At 35.3% G+C, this 20,222-nt stretch overlaps 1 protein-coding gene across 1 annotated transcript; it reads left to right on the top strand.

Moving 5' to 3' along the window:
* The first annotated feature begins 1,300 nt into the window (after positions 1–1,300).
* On the top strand, positions 1,301–14,535 carry LOC149802793 (uncharacterized). Its single transcript, XM_089952226.1, has 5 exons — positions 1,301–1,438; positions 1,556–1,599; positions 1,701–1,766; positions 8,463–8,526; positions 13,174–14,535. The coding sequence occupies exons 1-5, from the start codon at positions 1,370–1,372 to the stop codon at positions 14,098–14,100; spliced, it is 1,170 nt and encodes a 389-aa protein (XP_089808352.1). The 5' UTR covers positions 1,301–1,369; the 3' UTR covers positions 14,101–14,535.
* Positions 14,536–20,222: the final 5,687 nt, after the last annotated feature.

The following is a 20,222-nucleotide window of genomic DNA, read 5'->3' as shown; positions in this document are numbered from 1 at the left end:
AATTTGAATGATATTTCAAATAAGACGCCCAAACATGTCGTAAAGTGGTATAACCTCTTGTTGCTAGGTTCAAGGGAGTAGCAATATTGTAAGGACTTGACGTGTCACGGCGACGTCTATTGTCATATTGAGGCATTATTTTATGCTGACTTCCGTGATGCTAATTTGCAATGTGCTTGATGCTACATTATAATCATTAGTTTAGAAGGTGCAGTCTGTGTAATTTGTGATATAGCAGGTATATAAATAAAATATTAAAACTTTGTAATATCTGACATAGCATTTGCCATACGACAAACTAAACAATCAATTCAGTAGTTGTCAAATTGCAAGATAAAATGACGCAGAATGAAAGCAGATCTAATTATTTGCAAGTAGCCATTTACAGCTTGCATCTATGAAGACTAGAAAATTCATGACTAGAATTATGAATGTAGCACTTGCAAGTAGCCATTTACAATAACGCAGTAGGAAAGTAGGACTTTCAAACTGCCACGTACAGTTTGCATCAATGAAGAATACGCTATACATGGATATAATTATGAAAGTAACACTTGCAAGTAGCCATTTACAATAATGCATCAAGGAAGATTAGAAAATACATGAATATAATTATGGCGGCAGTCCCTCTCCATAGTTTTGTTTTGTTTTTCTTTTATTTTTCCATTTTGTTTGGAGAAGTGATTGTACTTGTTATTATCCAGTTGCAGCGAGTAGAGAAATAATATGTGTATTGGTTTTATTTTTGTTTTTGTTTTCTTCCTTTTATCTTTTTATAAAGTATTGGTGATGTGTCCATACCCTAACAAGTCCTTACGTCTGATAAAATTCATTGTGGTATAGCGCTGTCGTACTCATGTGTTCATATACCCATCTCCTAATATCAGTATATCATTATTCTTTCATTTATTATTATTATTATTACAAATAAATTCAATTCAGGAGCAAAACAACAACCGAATCTTGAAACAAAGATGCTTGATGGCATTGCTTGCATTTTTTTTGTATTTGAAACACGTTTAATTTCTTTCAATAGTAATTTTAAATAATTATGAAAAAAATATTAGGTCATTCCCTAGCTAAATTACAGTGTGTTTACTGATACGATACAGAAAGCTACATTTGAAGATTGTAAAAAAAAATAGAACAACAAACACAAAATGTTTATTTTATCACCAAATTTGTTAAAATTTGCCCCGTGAAACAGAATAACTTCAAAAGGCGGAGTTTCTTCCGGCTATCATCCAATACTTCAACGTATGCTAATTTAGATATGACGTTCTGTGTGATATTATGGGATGTTCTTTATGTACACATAGTGGTCGTGAATGCGTAGTGCATAGAGTTTAGGCGGTGAAACTCCATTAATATGGAGTTGCCGAACATGGGAGAACGTGTATTTGCAGCAGAATGCATCCAGAAAAAGAGAATTAGAAAGGTATAGGATACAGTTATTTTAACCAGCTGATTTTGCGTTTGTGTGTCTTTGTCACGGTTCGTGTGTACATGCGTGCTGTATGTACTATAGAGCTCACTCCCGCTTTTCTTTTCACAGGGGAAGGTTGAATATTTTGTGAAGTGGAAGGGATGGTCACCAAAGTGAGTACTGTTTCTAATATGCCTTTTTGTTGCATTATTTCCGATATCATGCACAGCCAAACGTTTTGTTTTTCTACATGCTGGTTATGTTTTGTTTGCAGATACAATACGTGGGAACCTGAGGGAAATATCCTGGATACCCGGCTGATCAAGTTGTTCAATCGAAGGTAGGTTCTTAATCTGTTTTATGCTCACTTAAATTACATCCTACCATTTTGTAGATCCGTTGGGTACTTGTTACATGCAAATCACCATTATAGCAAAAGTTAACATCGCCTGTCCCCCCCCCCCCCCCCCGTCTCATACGAATTAATTTGGAATCGGTAAATTAATATGTGACACCTGTGTTCGTCTCTTATCCATCACCAGAGTGGTTAATCATAGCCTATATATCAGTCTATTGACCCTTATCTTTAAACTTGCATTTAAGTCGGTCTGAAATATACTCTTGACTGGCAGCAACATGATCATTGAGCTTGGTTTGTGGATTTGCCCGAATGAGCACAGATGTCACCTGTTATGGTTGTGGTACCTTGGATGGCGGAATGGACTGAGGTGTTCACTTTACCAATCACTGGCATCTCACATCATTGTGTAGGACTTTGAAAACGGAAGAATATGGTCTATGACCACTTTACCCCCCATCCACCCGCAAAACCTCAAGACTTGTGTGCCAATTTCGACAACCGTGAGGCTGGAACCAGAACTAAGTACTGGATGCAGAGACATTTGATAGAGATATATGACTTGTACAAGTTTTGTTTTATGGTCTATATAGATTTTACATTCAAGTCAATCTGGTATTGAGGGTTATTCATGTGCTACATCATTTTCCTGATTTTATATCTTTTTTTTTATAGCTCTTTTGGTTATATACCAGCAGAATCTTTTTGCCCGTCATCCATCCAGCCATTGGCTCCAGTTTTTTTAAAATCACAACTCATTGCTGCACCTATACTAAATTGAGGGTTGCCATGAAATTTCACACATGTTGATCCCATGATTTGGTCTTAACACATTAACCGCTGGATATTTTTGTCGTTTTCATCTGAAATTCGAGTAGGAAACACATTTTGAAAGCTATTTCTGAATACATCCTAAAACACCAACTTCCAGGTGATCTTCCAATAACATACTGCCTAGTTCTGTTAGAAACATCATTTTTCATTGGCTATTTGGCTCACGCCTGAGGAAAAGGGTAAAAGTTGGAGTTATTTTTATTTTTTTGCTTAACAGATCCATTATTTTCGCATCGAGACCACTCTTTATTCCAGATGCCCATCTTATCCTACTTTTTGCAAAGGTTCATCTGTCTGTTTGCAGTTAATACCGGTCTGCCTTAGATCTGAGACCAAAATGTCTAAAATCCAGACAAAAATTGGATTCCAACCACGGGCAAATTTTGGGTAGAAAAAAGTCGGATCCAAAAAATGAGGTTTTTTTCCTTTGTATTTTGTAGTGCAACTTGAAATTCCAGATTATTTGGTATTATTGTAGAGCTACATCTACCTTTCTATAATGCCACCCACTTTAGTGTATCATACATGACCTTGATGCTGCAGAGCTCGGCAGTGGGCTACTACCTCCTGCCACTTAAACTCATCACCAGGGGTTAATGTGATAAATGAACATTTTGCTGCTTGGACATCCACTATGGCCACCAGTGGCCTGAGTGATAATGGTGCAGAACACACATACATTATGGTCACCAAAGCAACTATCTTCAAATTCTTGTTATTGCAACTTCTCTTAAGCAAAATGTTGTATTGTGGGTTTTTTAACAGAAAACCTTTTATGATGTCTAGTCTGAGCAATATGAAAATTGTTTGGATCAAAAGTCCAGTATGTCCATCACAGTGGCCATCTTCAAAACCTTGCTATCTGTACACCTCCCAGTGTTTCCCATTACACTTATTTGTACTTCAGAGACCCCCAGATTTTTTATTTGTCCCCCAGTTTTGATTCCCAAGTTTGATTTTTACTCAGTCTGCCCCTCCAGTTTTGACACCAATGAGATTTTTTTACTCTCAGTTATGCACCTCTGAGGGATACACTGACTTCCTGAATGGATGGTCATATCAGCGTCTGGGTTTTCATGGAAAGATTTTCTATGATGTCAGATTAATTCTAAGTGAAAATAATGTTAAATATGGCCACCACATAGGCCATCTTGAAATTCTTATTGGTACTCCTCCTGAATGAAAGTCATATTGCCATTTGGTTTTGAACAGAAGACTTCTTATGATGTCTAGTTTCTCACAAATGAAAATGGTGGTACATGAAAATCTAATACAGTTGCCAGAGTGGCTGTCTTGAAAATTTTGCTATTGCTACTTCTGCTGCATGGACAATTATATCACAATGGTTGTTGTTGGTTTTGGTTTAATGCCATTTCTCAGAGCAAGATAGGTTTACATGACAGCCACTGTGGTGGAGTATGAACCCAGGTAAACCCTGGAAAGAACTACCAACTTACTGGAAACTATTGGCCAGCTTTCTCACATATCCACTCTGGCATAGCCCAAGACTCAAACCCATAAGGGCAGAGGTGAGATGGCAGGGATTGGTAAATATGACCACTCTAGACGACTCGTCTGCCTGCATTGACATGGGGTTTTTACTGAAAGATTTATGCATGTTATGTTGTCTAGTTTCTCTAAAATTAACATGGTGCCACTAAGACATAAAGCATGGTCATCTCAGAGGCGATCTTGATAATTTTACAGTTACTACTTGTACATGAAGGAATGGTCATATCAACATCAGGTTTTCAATGGAACAATTAAGATTTGCAGTGGGTCACAAATAAAAATGATATGTAGATAACTGCCTCAATCACCATCATGAAATTCTGATCACTACTTCTAGATGGCTGGTCATATCCATGTGCTTTTACTAAAATACTTATGACGTATAGTTGGTCCTTAAAGAAAAAAATGGTGCCAACTTGCAGTTGATTATCAGTCATCATGGCAGCCATTTTGAAAAACATAAGATAAATCAGCATTTGGATTTTACCAGACGTCGTCTTCTTCTGTCATGTTGGTTCTCAATTAGAATGGTGCTGAATTGACAACCAATATGATCACCATGATCGCCATTTCTCCTGATGGTATATTTTTGGTCCTACAGGTAAACTACCAATTTTCTGGCACACTTGGTTCCAAAGCTTTGCTGGATTAAGTTTTGCCTGACCAACCGAGGTCACACATTGCTAGTATAATGCAGTTTCGTCTGCATTATCAGACACGATTTATCTCCATTTTAAAGCGGAATTCTGCTTTTCTTCTGACCTGAATCAGACTTTTATTGTTTTAGTCCATTTTTTCTATCATCTCCGATCTGGGTTTTTAAAAATGGTCTGTCCAGTCCCATTCCGCAATGACCCTAAATTATTTGTTCCATATATTAGTTAGCACACAACTCTCGTAAAGAGTATTCTGATTTGTCAAAGGTTTAAATTCATCCAGTGAATCTTCATGTAATGGAAACTGATGGCTATGGAAAGAAGAAGCATGCTTGCAGAATATGATGTGTCAAGTTGTTGAGAGAGACCATGACATGAAAGTTTAGATAAGTTTTAAAAAATCTATGGAAATGGGAATGGCTGGAGCAAAATGTTAACAGAAATTTAGTTGGACAGTTTATAAGAAAACTGAATGCTAGAGGACTGGCATTTTGTGACCTCTGCAAGAAAGATCTGAATTACGGTAATAATGGTTGGAAGAGTTTGGAACAGCACCCTCAAAAGAAGCAGCATATGGAAAAATTGAAGCTCAGAAGGCATCTGGAAAAAGTGCAGTTGATTACGATAAGAAGAAAGATTTCTTGCATGAGAGAACAGATGTAGCATTCTGTCAGAATATGCGTACTGCATGTCGCCAATACAAACACTGTCTTGAAAGGAAAAAGGCTGTCTTTGAGAAGGAAAAGAAACAATGGCACATTGAGTCAAAAAATTCAGTGGTGACAAAAAGGAAGGCTAAAAAAGAATCTTTGCCAAAGCTGCAGAAAGAGCTTGACTGGCAAATCAACAGGTTGTATCCATTTGAGAAAAAGACAATTGAATGTTTGGCATTATTTGTATGTAGTTGATGTATTTGGGTGTTTATTTTACAGATTTGTTATGAAAGAGAGAAGTGTAATATATTTGCTGCAAAACTTGACAAATTATTGTGACTTAATTATGATATGAACACTGACATGCACATGAAATAACCTCAGCATCAATAGTATTGGAGAACAAATTCATGTTACTATAAATATTATGAAATTATTGAAGTCAGGTTGAACCTTTTTGGAAAGTTTATTAGATTTCAAATGATTTTTTTGGTTTATTTTATAACCATAAGTTGCACCAGGAGCAGCTTTTTATGAGTATAAAATGTGTTTTTGGCTGGACCCCTGGATCAGGAGCACTGCCCCTCGAGTTCTTGCTGGGGGAGGACGCTCCAAAGCCCCTTAAAATTTTGTCAGTTTTTTTGTGGAAGACCAAACTCATGTCTGCATTATACACCTGCTTGGGACTGAGGTGCTTTTCAACTGCAAGCTTCTAAAATTCATCCACATACTTGGCAGCTCCTTTTGTGGTCTGCATACTGTTTTTCTCCACACACTTTATGCAAGGAAATTCCATGTGTTACATGTTTAGGCTTGAGAAAACAGTAACACAAGAAAGAGTGAAAACAAGCTTTGAAAAATACAATAATTTATTTTCCTGGAAAAATTCTGTAAAAATTGTAACAATATGAACTTACGGTTTTAAGAATCAAAAGCAAAAATAATCCAAGAATAATCCACGAATAAAATTTCTGAAGTCCTAATAATACAATGTTCCAGTGATTTCAAGTGCTATTCCCGAAAGAGAATCCAAGATGGAAGATGATGACGTATGCTGTAATCTGTAGTGTTGAAGTCTACAGTTCCTTGTAGAAATAAGAATTATCACTCCGGGTTTTGGAAATCCAAATAAATTTTATAAGAGCTGCCTTTGCTCAGGAATTTCATATGAGCACACATATTTTCCAAGTAATTTTAAATAACTCCAAACAGCACAAACAACTTCCAGTGTAAAGAAAAATCCCAGCTACTACTGAGAATATCTCTCCAAAACAAAGGTTATATCATATTCTAAAACACAAAAAGGGGGTCACGTGATCATGTTCCAGAACCTCATTGAATATTTATACTTGTTAAAGATCACATACACCCAGTGTGGCCCAGACAAAAACCAATCATTTTACTCTAAGAAATAAAATATATAAAAAAAATTGTTTACATCTTAAATACGTATTCCCATCATGACCTCTACAACAACCAATCATTTTAAAATAAAAATAGAACTTATTTGCGAGGTTGCTACTAATTTTGAATCAAGGCCAGGATCTAGGTCAACACCTGGTGTTTACTAAAACAGTCAAGGTTAAACTACTTTCTGAAAAAGGTATAATCTCTAGTAAATAAATTTATATTACAATAGCATGTAATGAAAATTAATTTAAAAAAAACAACAACTGACAAACAATTAAATCAGATATATATTAGATCAAATAGAATTAAATCAAATATACATAACACTTTGATGCTTTTTGAAGCCATCCTTCACTGTAGTCACACTCATGTTCTACTTCAAGTTCATTATGAAACAGTAAAGCCTGGTCGTTTACCATTCTGCCAGGCAAGTCCAGTCCATCACTTCTTGAAACCGTTCCATCATAACTTGATCATGCTCAGTACTCTCATCTTTCATAGTTTTGCTAAGTTCATTTGCTTCTAGGAATCACTGTCTGAATAGAATTTCAATATTTTGTCCCTTTGCTTCTTTATATTGTAAAAAAGTTGATGAACCAATACCATATGTGATCTTGAATGTGATTGGCTGGACATTTTAACACTCTTGAAAGCCAGTTAGATCTATTACCATGAAGATCTTCGATGACATTTAAGAGCAATTAATTGTGCATATTAATTACACTTTCATCTTTGGAGAGAATGTTTTGTCAGGATATAGTAAAATTGGTAGAGTCAGTAGGATATTAAGTTTAGAAGATAGTTCACATAGAATGTGTTCTTTTAGTACCACATAAGCCTGCTTTGTTTAATTGTTAATTTATGCAAGCAAAGTAAGCGATATACGGTCTTGGTCCTTTTGTGTAATGTTTTAAAATTTCATCAGTGCACTTTCAAGTTTCAGAAACCACAGTAGTAGTACTTAAAACCATGAGGATTAATTTCTTGTTTTACAAATTTGAATTGGGATCAAACATTGGATAAAAGGAGCAAATCTTGTGGTTCAGTATTGTATGAGCGTACGGTGTGACAACAAAGCATATGAATTTTATTACTTTATAATTTTTCCCATAAAATAGTGGAGATTATTATGTTTGTGGTGCCTTGGATGGCAGAGTAGTCTGAAGTGTTCGCTTTACCAATCACTGGCTTCTCACATCAGGCCTCATGGGTTAGAGTTTTGGACTTGGCTAATGTGGGCGTGTGAGAAGGCATGCCAGTACTATCTCATTGGTCAGCAGTTCTTCTCAAGATTTTTCCAGGTTCTTCCTCACCACTTACATTGGCCGCAATGTATAACCTATCATGTACTGAAAAATGGCATTATATCCAAGACGGCAGCAATACCTGTAGTTTTCTTAGGAGAAGCCTGTATTGTAATCAACCTTTTCAGATGTGCTTGCAATTCTGTTAATATAGTTTGATGTAGAGACTTAGGAAGTGTGAATCGATTTTAAAATTTTTCATTCTTCCCAGTGGGGCTGAGGTTGGTTGGGGTTGGTAAAAAAATAATTGAGAAGAATATCGAGATAATTCATTATTATTATTATTATTATTATTTTTATTGATTCCAGTCTCGAAGCTAAAGATGGGCTCCCCAAGAAGCGTGGACCAAAACCAAAGAAACAACGCTTACAGGTAAGTTTTTAGCTGATACAGATGTACTTTTGTGTGGTCTAATATTGGAAATCAAAACTCTATAGAGTCACAGTTCCATGGTAGCCACTAATTATGATCAAATATTACTGCTTCATGATTTCTGACACATTAAAGCACCATGTCACAGGAGATTTTGTGACTGTTTACAGGCAGCAACGAAACTAAACCATTTACATTGTGTAAAAGTTGTAGTTTTACCTGATCCTCCTAAAATACTTCGTGGAATTGCCATGTAACTTTACAAACACATTCATCCAAAGGTTTTGTTATTCCTACATGATTATAGTATTTCTTGGACATCCATTATGTCCACAGCAGTGGCCATCATGAAAATCTTATCACTTTTTTTCCTGAACATATGGTTATATGTACTGACTGTATTTTTTTCCCCATTGAAAGACTTTAAAAAGTCTTGTTGGTGCAAAGGAAGATGTGCCAATCTGATATCTTGCATGGCCGGCACAGCAGTCATATTGAAAACCTTGGGACTATACATGGGTTGAATATTTGGGCAAAATGACATATGCAACCAGAATAGAGCATAGTGGGTGAAAATAGGGTGAATGATGTGTAGAAAGCCTAAATTGTTTAATGTTCAAAATATCACTTTATGTTTTTGCATATTTTAATGTCATTCAAAAACTGATGAGATAATATTTTAAACTTGGGGAAAATATTAACGCATCAGTGAATATAGGTTGCAATTGAAAGTAGCTAAGTTTCCATGGTAGTAGTTATATTTTCATACATTTGTCAGATGAAATATTGGATAAAATTATTAATTTTATTGGTAATGAACCAGTATACTTCGTCGGAGTTATAATTTGCTTCAGATATGGCTTCACCAGTTTCACTTTGTTTCTTTCAAGGATCATGGGCAAATGTTTGTCATGAATTATGTAGAGTAGGAAGATTATATCTGACATTTATGATCAAATTAAGACCAAATTTTTTTTCAAAGCATAAAACACTTATTCTTACTATCTTCCTCTTTGAAGGTAAAATGTGCACAAAAGTTTGACATTTACATTGGTGAAGGCAGAGAAAAAGCTGGCATACCCCACCCTCACTACCGTCTAAACATGAGAGCAAAACAGCTGTTATATCTCCTATAGTAGGTTTTTAGTACAGTTAGCTGGTAAAAATTGTGTCCTAGAAAGACTTAAAATTCAGGAGCTCCTAGGGATTTTGTCCCTTGCCAATCTCTATGGGTTCTATTACATAGACTACTCATGTACTTCTTTACACCTCCCTCCCTCTCCACCAATGAGATTTCTGGATCTGCCAATGGCTTGATTTGATTAGTATTACATTGAACTGAAACAAAACAGCTTCCACAAAGCCAGATTATAAGCTGAAATAAAATAAGTGATAATCAGAAACATAATTTATCCCGGAGTAATAAATATGATCTTTCTTTCAAACACTGTGGGCAGAATTCATCATCAGATATATTGAGGAACAGAATTTGAAAACATTTAAATCTGCCATCAGCAGTGTAGTTTTCTTCAGAATCTGAAAACCATTCCCCTTTGGCTGATGATTGAATGCTGTCTCGAAATTAACGTTGTCTGAACATGAATCCTAGGATACATGTGTATATCATATAGTGCTGGAAGGCATAAAAAGAAGCAAAGCAAAACTGAAACATGGAACAAGGCAGCATAGTTCCATCAGCAAAAACCATCATGTTTTAAATTCTGGAGACATGAGATGATAGTGTTCATCTCAAAAATCATTTGGGCTTTAAAAATTTTTGGCAGTTGGAACATGTCACTTTCAGTCAGTTAAATTGTTTAAGCATCCATCATAAATTTTTTTTTTTAATGATTTCATTAAAATATACATAATTCAACAGTTGTGTTAATGTGTTAATAATTTGTTTTAAATGGCATTAATGAAAATGTTTTATTGCTGGATGCTGAAAAGTTCACCATTTCATTGTGTCTCCAGTGTTATGTTCGTCTTTTATTTAAAAATTTTTTTTACACACATACACACACAGACCTTGCTTTATTCTATCTTTCATATGTAAAGTACATCCAAATTTTAAGTTTTTTCAGTGTTTGTTTAATATTTTAGCTGTTTAAAGTAAAACATGAAATTCTTGTTATTTTGGTACACTTTGTAATGAAATTGATTTATCAAATGGAAAATTATGAATTATGTCATGAAACAAATTGATATTAGCACATTTGGGACAAATTATATTTTTGTGCAGTGAGCCTTGGTTTGGTCATGAAACTGTTTCACTAAATTTTTTTTTTTACACACATACACACACAGACCTTGCTTTATTCTATCTTTCATATGTAAAGTACATCCAAATTATAAGTTTTTTCAGTGTTTGTTTAATATTTTAGCTGTTTAAAGTAAAACATGAAATTCTTGTTATTTTGGTACACTTTGTAATGAAATTGATTTATCAAATGGAAAATTATGAATTATGTCATGAATCAAATTGATATTAGCACATTTGGGACAAATTATATTTTTGTGCAGTGAGCCTTGGTTTGGTCATGAAACTGTTTCACTAAATTGTCAAGGAGAAAATGATTGCATGTGTGAACTTTAATCTACATTTTATACTTGCATAGATTGACATTGTACTTACTTATGACTTATGTAGATTATCAAAAACTTGTTAAAAAAACCAGTGATGCAAGTTCCCTTCAGATAAGCATGTATCACTTTTAAATTGGAACAAGTTATTTTTGTAAGGATGCAATATGTACCTGGATCTGAATGAAAGCATTGTTCATTTGTCCTCCAATATGGCACCATAGTGGCCATCTTGAAAGTCTTGTTTTCATTATTCCTTTGACATGAATGATGGCATTGACTTATGCTTTTCACTGAAACATTAATTGCAATATTTAATTGGTTCTGAATAAAAATGGAGCAGACATGAAGTTCAGCACATCCACACTTTGGTAAAAAACTAGACCAAAGTTCATTGCTTGTATGTTTGTACCTTTTTGTGCTCATGAACACTGTTACTTGTAAATATTCAAATGAAATTTTACCAGACATTGTATTAGGTTGCTTTCCAATTCCAAAGATCAAGTTGATAATCAGCACTTTAATATTGGTTTTAAGGTTAAAGTTCCTGACTTTGGTTTTTAGTTGTACTTGCTTGTGAGAATTTGGTTGCTTCTGATTAGTACTTTGAATAATGCCAGTTAAATAATTCATTATTTTATTTTTCAGAAACAATATATACAGATTTAATTAAATTGATCACATTAACATATCTTGACAGTGAGATAAGTTGAATGATTTCTACACATGATATCAGTTTCAATGTATGTGGCCAGAAAAATTGGTAGGCTCTTGGAGGTACAATGTAATTTGGACATGTTAGAAAATGTGGGGTGAGTTTCTCATGAATATCAGAGATGGTTTCAATACTCATTAGTTAAAAAGAAGTGATGCTTTTTCCTTGTATTCCTGGAAATCCATTTTACCAGTAGTTTATTTTATTTGAGAGACTATTTTTTTTAATAATATTTGGACATTTGGTATGTACAATATGTATTGGCTTTCAGTGTATCGTGTTTCAATAAATTTAACATTCAAAAAGAGGTAGAAGTTGCAGATATGTGCATGTACCAGGTTTATTTTTGCGTGGTACTCCTTGTGTAAAATAGGTATTACTGGAAGGAAAAAGTGTCACCTGGTAATGGTACTTGCCAGTTTGTTATAATATTTTGAACTTGTATGGACTTCATAAAACTGAGAAATAACAGCCATTGTTTTACAATGCATATGTATTAAATAGTAGCAGAGTGTGGTTATGAACATATTCTTGTTAGTGCTTATCTTGCAAGCGGTATGCACATAGAATATATTTCCAATAACATTACCAGCCTCCATATTCACTTCCCTAGAAATGACTGTCAACTGATCGCTCCAGTAGCCCATTGGTTAGAGCATCCGCCTCAGATGCAGGAGGTCGTGGGTTTGATCCCCGGTCGAGTCATACCAAAGACATACAAAAATGGTACTAACAGCTGCCTCACTTGGCACTCAGCATTAAGAGGTTAGTGTTTGGACCGGTTGGCCTGGTGTCAGGATAATGTGACTGGGTGGGACATCATGCTACATGTTTGCGTCATGATACCCCAGTGCTAGACATCACTATAAAATGCCAGACTGCAGACATTGTAGTGACATGATTGAAAAATTGTTAAAGCTACGTAAAAAATCCAAATGACACACACACACTCACTGTCAACTAAAATCTGGGTACTTTTTTTGTGTGAAAGGTAAAATAGAACTGATTAAATTTAAAAAAATTTTTTTTATTAACAGTCTTCAAGTCTTTGATGTTTAATCAACACTTTCTAGATAAACATGTATGAACAAAAGTATATGCTGTATACCAGTCAGATAAAATACACATCTAGAGTACTCTATCCTTCGGTAATAATTACACAATAGAACCTTCTTGGACATTAATTTCATTGGATGTAGATAGGAATGACACAAAACACATTTGATACAGGATTCATTCACTGTTTTTCACTGAAATCCAAAACTATCTTACAGCAATGTATATTTGATTTTAATAATATTCTAGTTCCGTCACTTATCTCGGTTGATTTTTTTTCTTCTCCAACATAGCCTAGCACATCGAATGACCCAGATGACTCCTCAGACATGGAAGTAGAGAGTCCCAGTAAGCGAAAACCTGAAAGCCTTGAGAATGTGTCTGACACTGGGGAGGAGAGTGAAAGCACTTCTGATATCTCTAGGACTGATGATAACTCCTCTGCCAGTGATGAAGAGTCACCTCATGGAAAATCAAGAGATCAGTATTCTCCAAATGACAGTAACACTGGTGATTTGACTTCAGATACTGCAACCCCACCACCTCCTGTTTTAACACCAGTCAAAAGAGGTCCAGGGCGACCTCCAAAGAATTCTTTATCAGCCATTCACAGTCGTCCACTGGGGAGGGGGCGTGGTGGAAGAGGCATTGGTCGTGTGTTGCAGAGGGGAAGAGGAAGAGCAGTGCGTGGAGTTAACAGAGGCCCAGGTAAGGGCATGGGCAGAGGGTTTAGAGGAATAGGTCGTGGCATGCGGGGGCGTGGAATAAGAGGAGGTCGTGGTAAAAGAGGAAGCAACCTTCTTAGGATAAAAATGGGTACACCAAGTGGCAAAGGGCGTCCCAAGAAAATTCTCATAAAGGATAAACTATCCAAAGGACAAGAAAGAGTTGATTCGAACACCCTGCAAAGCTCAGCTCAAAGACATTTGTTAGGAAGTGAAAAAAATGATGAGGAATCAAAGCGGTTGTCAACTGGTTCCTCAGATAGTACCGATGTTTCAGAGAATGGAAGAAATGGAGCTGAAAATGACAGCAGTGACAAAGAAACAAGTGTTATAGAACCAACAATTGATCTGCGCAGCTATTGGTGTCCTCCACCTGAAATGAAAGCGGTTTATGATAAAGTGTGTATCACAGATGTTCCACTTGATGCAGGAACTATTACGATCAGAGAATGTCCAATTGGTACAGGCTTCTTCAATTCATTAACAAAGCATTGAGATATCCTTTAAATCTGTCATTCATTACAAAAGTAGAGAGTCTGTTCAACTAAATGCCTGAAGGCAATAGCTTTTCAGCTTCTTTTCTGAGGGGTGGGATGGGCGGGCTAAGGAAGCTTTGCATTCATGTGCATCCCTAGCCAAATGCCTACTCATAAAAGCCCAGGAAGCTTTACTTTTGAACAGCGAGGAAAATGTATTTGATTTACATTCCTGCATCTATCTGTTATAGCCATTTCAGTTTGATTTTCCTTGGTAAACTGCATGCATAACCATAAGTAAATTGCCAAAAAATTTGCACAACTGCTATTTTAAATTCTTTCTTCCAGTTATTGCATGCGAACAAAAGTCATGGCAAGTTTGTTTTTCTCTCATATTGACAGTCCTCCCACGATTTTGAGAATCGTCATTTGAAATAAAAAAGAATTTGATACAGTAATTGCCATTCTTTATTTAGAAAAAGCTAGGATTCAGGCAGTTCTTATTTATACATTATCTTAGGTTCTCCTGATTTAAAACATGTTTGTACTTGATTGTAAATTTTGTTTGCTTGCGCCTTTGTAAACTACTTATTAAAATGAATGCACAGTAAATGAACATGCTTAGGCCATTCTTTTGTTATGAAATATAATTTAATTTTGTACAGATTAATACATATATATTCTGAGAAGAAATGTAGATTCTTAAACTCACAAGTAGACAGAATTTGACATTGCTTTGATAGACATAAACATAGTTCATATAATAATGTCTGCTGAAAAAAGAAATAGCTTTATCAGTAGTAAGTTGGAATATGTACTATTTTAGCTTGCCTGCAAGAAAAATCATGGAGATATGTCACACCTCAGTTACAATTGTTGTATTTACATTTGTTTTTATCATCGATGATCATGCAAAAACATTATTGAGGACTTAGGGTTTGCTGACATATCTCCTGTGCATTTTACCTGTTCAGTTGTAAAAGGTACTGGTTATCTCTCTGCAACCAGAACACCACATCATTGAGTCTGTAAGTAGTGATTGTGGCCCAACTGCAAACTGCACAGACCCATTTCTGCCATAACATAATGTGCCATCAGATCTGGGTCTGTGCAGTCTGTTAGTTGTAATCAGCAGAAAATGCAACATAGACCCTGATCTGCAGGATCTTTGTTTATTGCTTTTTTACTTGACTTTTAAGCAAGTATATACAGTATGTTACAGGGCTTGAAATTAACACTAATCCATTATCCCACAGTTAGAGATTTTGCTGACAGATGACTTGAACACAGCTATCACTAACCTGCTGGAGCAGTGAAAGTTACTGCCAGTTACTATCTTAACTGTTAGAAGTAATATGAGTTTGCATTTTCTTTAAAAGGTAAAATCTGTTTATTGAGTACCTACCAACATCCTGCACCTGATGAGGTACAATAAATGCTCACCACAAATGGACAGGCTTAAAACCATTAATATACTTGTCAAGTAAATTAGTCTGATTATCGTCTAAACAGTCTTCACATGTAGGACTGGTTCTCTGTGCATTTTATCCACGCACTTATTTCATTATTGAAGAAAACAGCAGATGTTTGGGTCTCATTCTACTATTGACAAAATGGAAGGGTACTAGGACAAAATGGTATGGACAAAATGTTAAGTGAACATAATGGTATTGGAAAAATTGGTATGGATAAAATGGTACTAGGATTAAATGGTATAGACAAAATGGTACAACTACAATTTTATTAATACGAATGTAAAAAAAACAGACAAGTTTTTACTAAATAACATTAATAGGCTGCTATTGTGGACTGACCATGGATGATTTATAATAATTACCTATACAAACAATTTTTATTAAACTTTTGCCATCGGAAATATATTCTGAAAAGCTTGAATTGCAACCAATTCAAAATCAAAATACAATAGTAACTGGATCTAAACCTGCATGCAAGGTGAGAATTTCTTGAAGGAGTTGTTGACATGCTTGTTCTTTTTTTTTTTTTTTGGATAGTAATGCATATACTGCAGGAAAAACATCGCCATTGAAAAAACCATGTATCGTGTAGAGTTGATTGTATCCACTTGGGCTGACTCGAAATGTGCCATTGGCAAACCAATGTTGGCATCTCAAAAGGAAATCCAGATCATCGTCTGCTGAAAAAAATATGTTGTCTCAATTGACACGGATGAATGGGTGGTTGCTCTGTGTCTGAGAATAAACCATAATGTCTTGTTGATCATTCGGTCCAGCCATTTGACAATGCCTTCGTACATCTCGTGATAAGATTGATTGTTTTGTAAGTAGATGAGTGGTTGCAACTGCAACACTCAGCAATTCATTGTGAACAATCGATCGTGTTGCTTCTTCGGTTGTTTCTGCTTTCCTTTTCATGTTGGCACGATCTGTTTTCAACCTCGACTTGCCCATGAGTTACTGTGTGATTATGAACTTCACCTTTAAGAATGATTACATTCGCTTGTGTATGAATTCATTCCTTGCATGTTCTTTCACAAGGCCAGAGCTCCTTGCCATCACTGCCATCGGTGTTCTTGGTAAATAAATAACCTTGAAATACAAGCTTGTGAGTCCCTTTTTGAGAAGTAACATATTCTAACATGATAAAAAGATTTAACAAGTTTAATAATTAAATAATCAAGACAATAAAGTCCTCTTAAAGTGGTATGCAACTGTTTTCAGTTTTAGATTCAAACTACAAAAATTAAGGCACCCCAGACGTTAGCGCGCAGTTCACTTTGATACTTTGATCGATAAACTCTATATGCCATACAGTACTGTTATACTCAGTCCGCAATTTAGTTTATTCTACTCTAAACTGTCAACTTTGTACAACGCCAGACTGGCTATATTTTAGGTTCAATGCGCGCAGTTCAGAAAATGTTTTTAGTTGTCTGATTTAAAAATGATACCAACATAAACTCTATCTCAGATGATATGAAGAACCATTGTCCATTAGTTTATGTATGGGTTGAATGCACAGGTATATTGACATAAATTGCTTTTAGGTCATGGAAGGCTGATTTTGTCGATTCAAAATTATTGCGAACTTTTTCAGTGATTAAAATTGCATTGAATTACTATTTGGTATCGTTGCATTTTGTAGATTTGGCATAAGTTATTAGCATTTTCACTCGAGTTTTTTTATAAAATGCAATTAACATTTCCGAAGTTACACGAATATAATAAAAATCATTTGTATTGGTATCTTTTTCAGTTAGTTTATGGATGCATGAATATTGTAATATGTGTATAAAAATGAAATTTTATTATGATTTTAGGTAATTATTATTTTCATTAGCGAGCGAAATTCTAATATATGTTCCATTTTATCCCGTTTTTTCCAATACCATTTTGTCTGTAACATTTTATCCATACCATTTTCTCAATACCATTTAATCCTAGTACCATTTTGTCTGTGCCATTTTGTCCTCACCATTTTATCCATACCAATTTGTCCAATACCATTATGTCCACTTAACATTTTGTCCGTACCATTTTGTCTGCCACCATTTTGTCCGGCCACCAATGGAAGAGGGCCTGTTCACTGACTTGGTGAATAATCCTGAACCAAACCAATGTGTTTAATATTTATATAATTGATAAATATTCGTTGCAGTGTGCAGTGATATGTAAATGTGTGAGTATTGTGAGGTACACGGCTGCCACTGAATCATCAGAAATTAGATGATTGATGAGAGACCATGATTGCAAATGTTGTCAGATAAGAGACGAATGACGTACTAGAAATGATGGGAAAATGAACACAAATGAGTGAAATATATTTGAGAAGAGGCAGTGAGGTTGTGTACTTTCTGCACTGAGTATTCGGAGAAATAAGAAAGTGTACAGGGTTCTTCATAAGTCTTCTTGAAGAAATACAATTGTTATTGTTTTGAATTGATCTTTAGGAATAGCAAATGTTGAATGAGAAACTGAACTGGCTTCTGTTTGGTTTTAACATGGTCGGTGAAATTTAGGCAGAATCAGTAAAAAAAAAATTGTATTGTTGATCCGGTGGGTTAGTGGAAACAAATCCTGTTTTTGAGCTCTGATATTAAAAGTTTGTGTTGTGTTCAGATAAATACTTGTGCTGTAATCAGCACTGGGAAAATCCAGTGCCTGGACTCGTGGGACAAAATGAAAAACTTGCAGGACAAGTGTTCATCTCTTTGCGAGAAAAGTGTTGGTCTATTATGCAGATATGGCTGAAGAACTGATAGATACTTGTCTGGACTGCATTGTTTCATTGTAAAGCTCTTTGCTAGTTGAATCTTAGAGGAATTCATTTTTTTTTTTCTTCATAGAAAATCAGCTTCACCTGTGAAAACCATTTTAGTGTTTCACTTCAATTTAAGGTCCTGCAAAGCTGTCCAGATGTGCACTGATGATGAATACATAAAATCATTTTCATTATGAATTGCTTCCTTTATATAAAATTGAAAAACCCTGGAATATATGCTATTTTTAATCCCGTCATAAAGGAGATCATATTATGGGATAATATCCATCTATCGCTTACCAATTTCATTGTTACAGGCAGGCTGTGCCCTTGTTGGATTTTCACAAAATGTATGCCAAAGAGATTTAATTTGCCAAAAGTGTTAGAAAAAAATACCATATATAGCAGAACTTTGGTACATCAGTAAAGAATTGTAATGTCATTATGTCCTATAATATTGGTTAAAGGAAGAAAAAGAAAATGATTCAGGCCAATAACATTTGTTCTCTTACATACCTGGACCAAACTTTGAATCACTGGCACATTGGGTAAAGAAGAAGTTTATGAATTTTTGGGGTTAAAATGTCAGAGGTCACATATGTATGTTACAGGTCAAGGTCAGTTATAACTGTTTCTAGACAATAATGTTAGTTCTGCTTCATACACCTGGACCAAGCTTTTTTGTATGGCTTGTATGAATTGTAAGCAAAGAGCCAGTTTTGGTGTGGAATGGTCAAGGAGAAGACATTGATTAAAAGAACAAAACTGTTTTCTGCACAAAATATTTGTTTTGCATCACAGACCTGTATCAAACATTGTGGAAAACTTGCACATAGGGCAAGGAATTGTTATTGTGTCAAGATTTTCAGGGTCACATGCACTGTGACCATAACAGAACCAACCTTTATGAATGACTTGCATTTGATATATGAATGGAGCTTTTGGGGTCAAAAAGGTCAAGGGCATAGTGACTAAAGGATTTTTTTTTTATTTCCACACAATACCACTTGCTCTGTATCACAAAGACTAAACTTGGAAGATTGCTAGCTCTTGGAGTAATCTTTAAGTCTCTTGATTTGAGATTTAAAATACACTCTGGTAAAAAAAAAATGAAAATGGTTTTTGCAAAATATTCAGTTTTTGACTGTGTACTTCAGCAAAGTTGGAGATGACAACCATTTGGTAAGAAAAAATCTGATCCATTTGAGGTTGAAGTCACTGGGTTTGCAGAATAATTTTTGTTCTACAGCAGGTATCTTGACCAAACTTTATGAATGCCTTGTAGTTAATGTAATAAAGAAGCCTATTGATTTGGAGGGTTTAAAGGTCAAAGGTTACAGTCATAGTAAGTCAGATTAGAAATGGTATCTGTGCAGCAGGTTTACTTAGATAATTCAAGACAGCATGCCATTACCTATAGTTCAAGTCACAGATCCATTGGTCAGTAATCTCCAGAGTAAACCATGCCCTATTTTTGCCCAGATAGAAGATTATGGTATAATGAAAGGCCATTCAATTTACCATTCATGGTACACTTCATACTGGATGGTCAGACAATATGACATTCATGGTACACTTGATACAGATGGTCATACAGTATGCCAAGTATAGTACACTTGATACTCGATGGTCATTCAATACGCCATTCATGGTACACTTGATACTGGATGGTCAGACAATATGACATTCATGGTACACTTGATACGGATGGTCAGACAATATGCCATTCATGGTACAGTTGATACTGGATTGTCATACAGTATGCCATTCATGGTACACTTGATATGGATGGGCATACAGTATAACATTAATGGTATGCTTGATACTGGATTGTCAAACAATATGCCATTCATGGTACACTTGATACTGGATTGTCAGACAATATGCCATTCATGGTACAGT

The sequence above is a fragment of the Sinohyriopsis cumingii genome, chromosome 3 (assembly GCF_028554795.1).
Source record: "Sinohyriopsis cumingii isolate HCF-2022 chromosome 3, ASM2855479v2, whole genome shotgun sequence".
NCBI lineage: Eukaryota > Metazoa > Mollusca > Bivalvia > Unionida > Unionidae > Sinohyriopsis > Sinohyriopsis cumingii.
The sequence above is the reverse complement of the archived record's forward strand: the minus strand, read 5'-3'. Positions and strand labels throughout refer to the sequence as shown.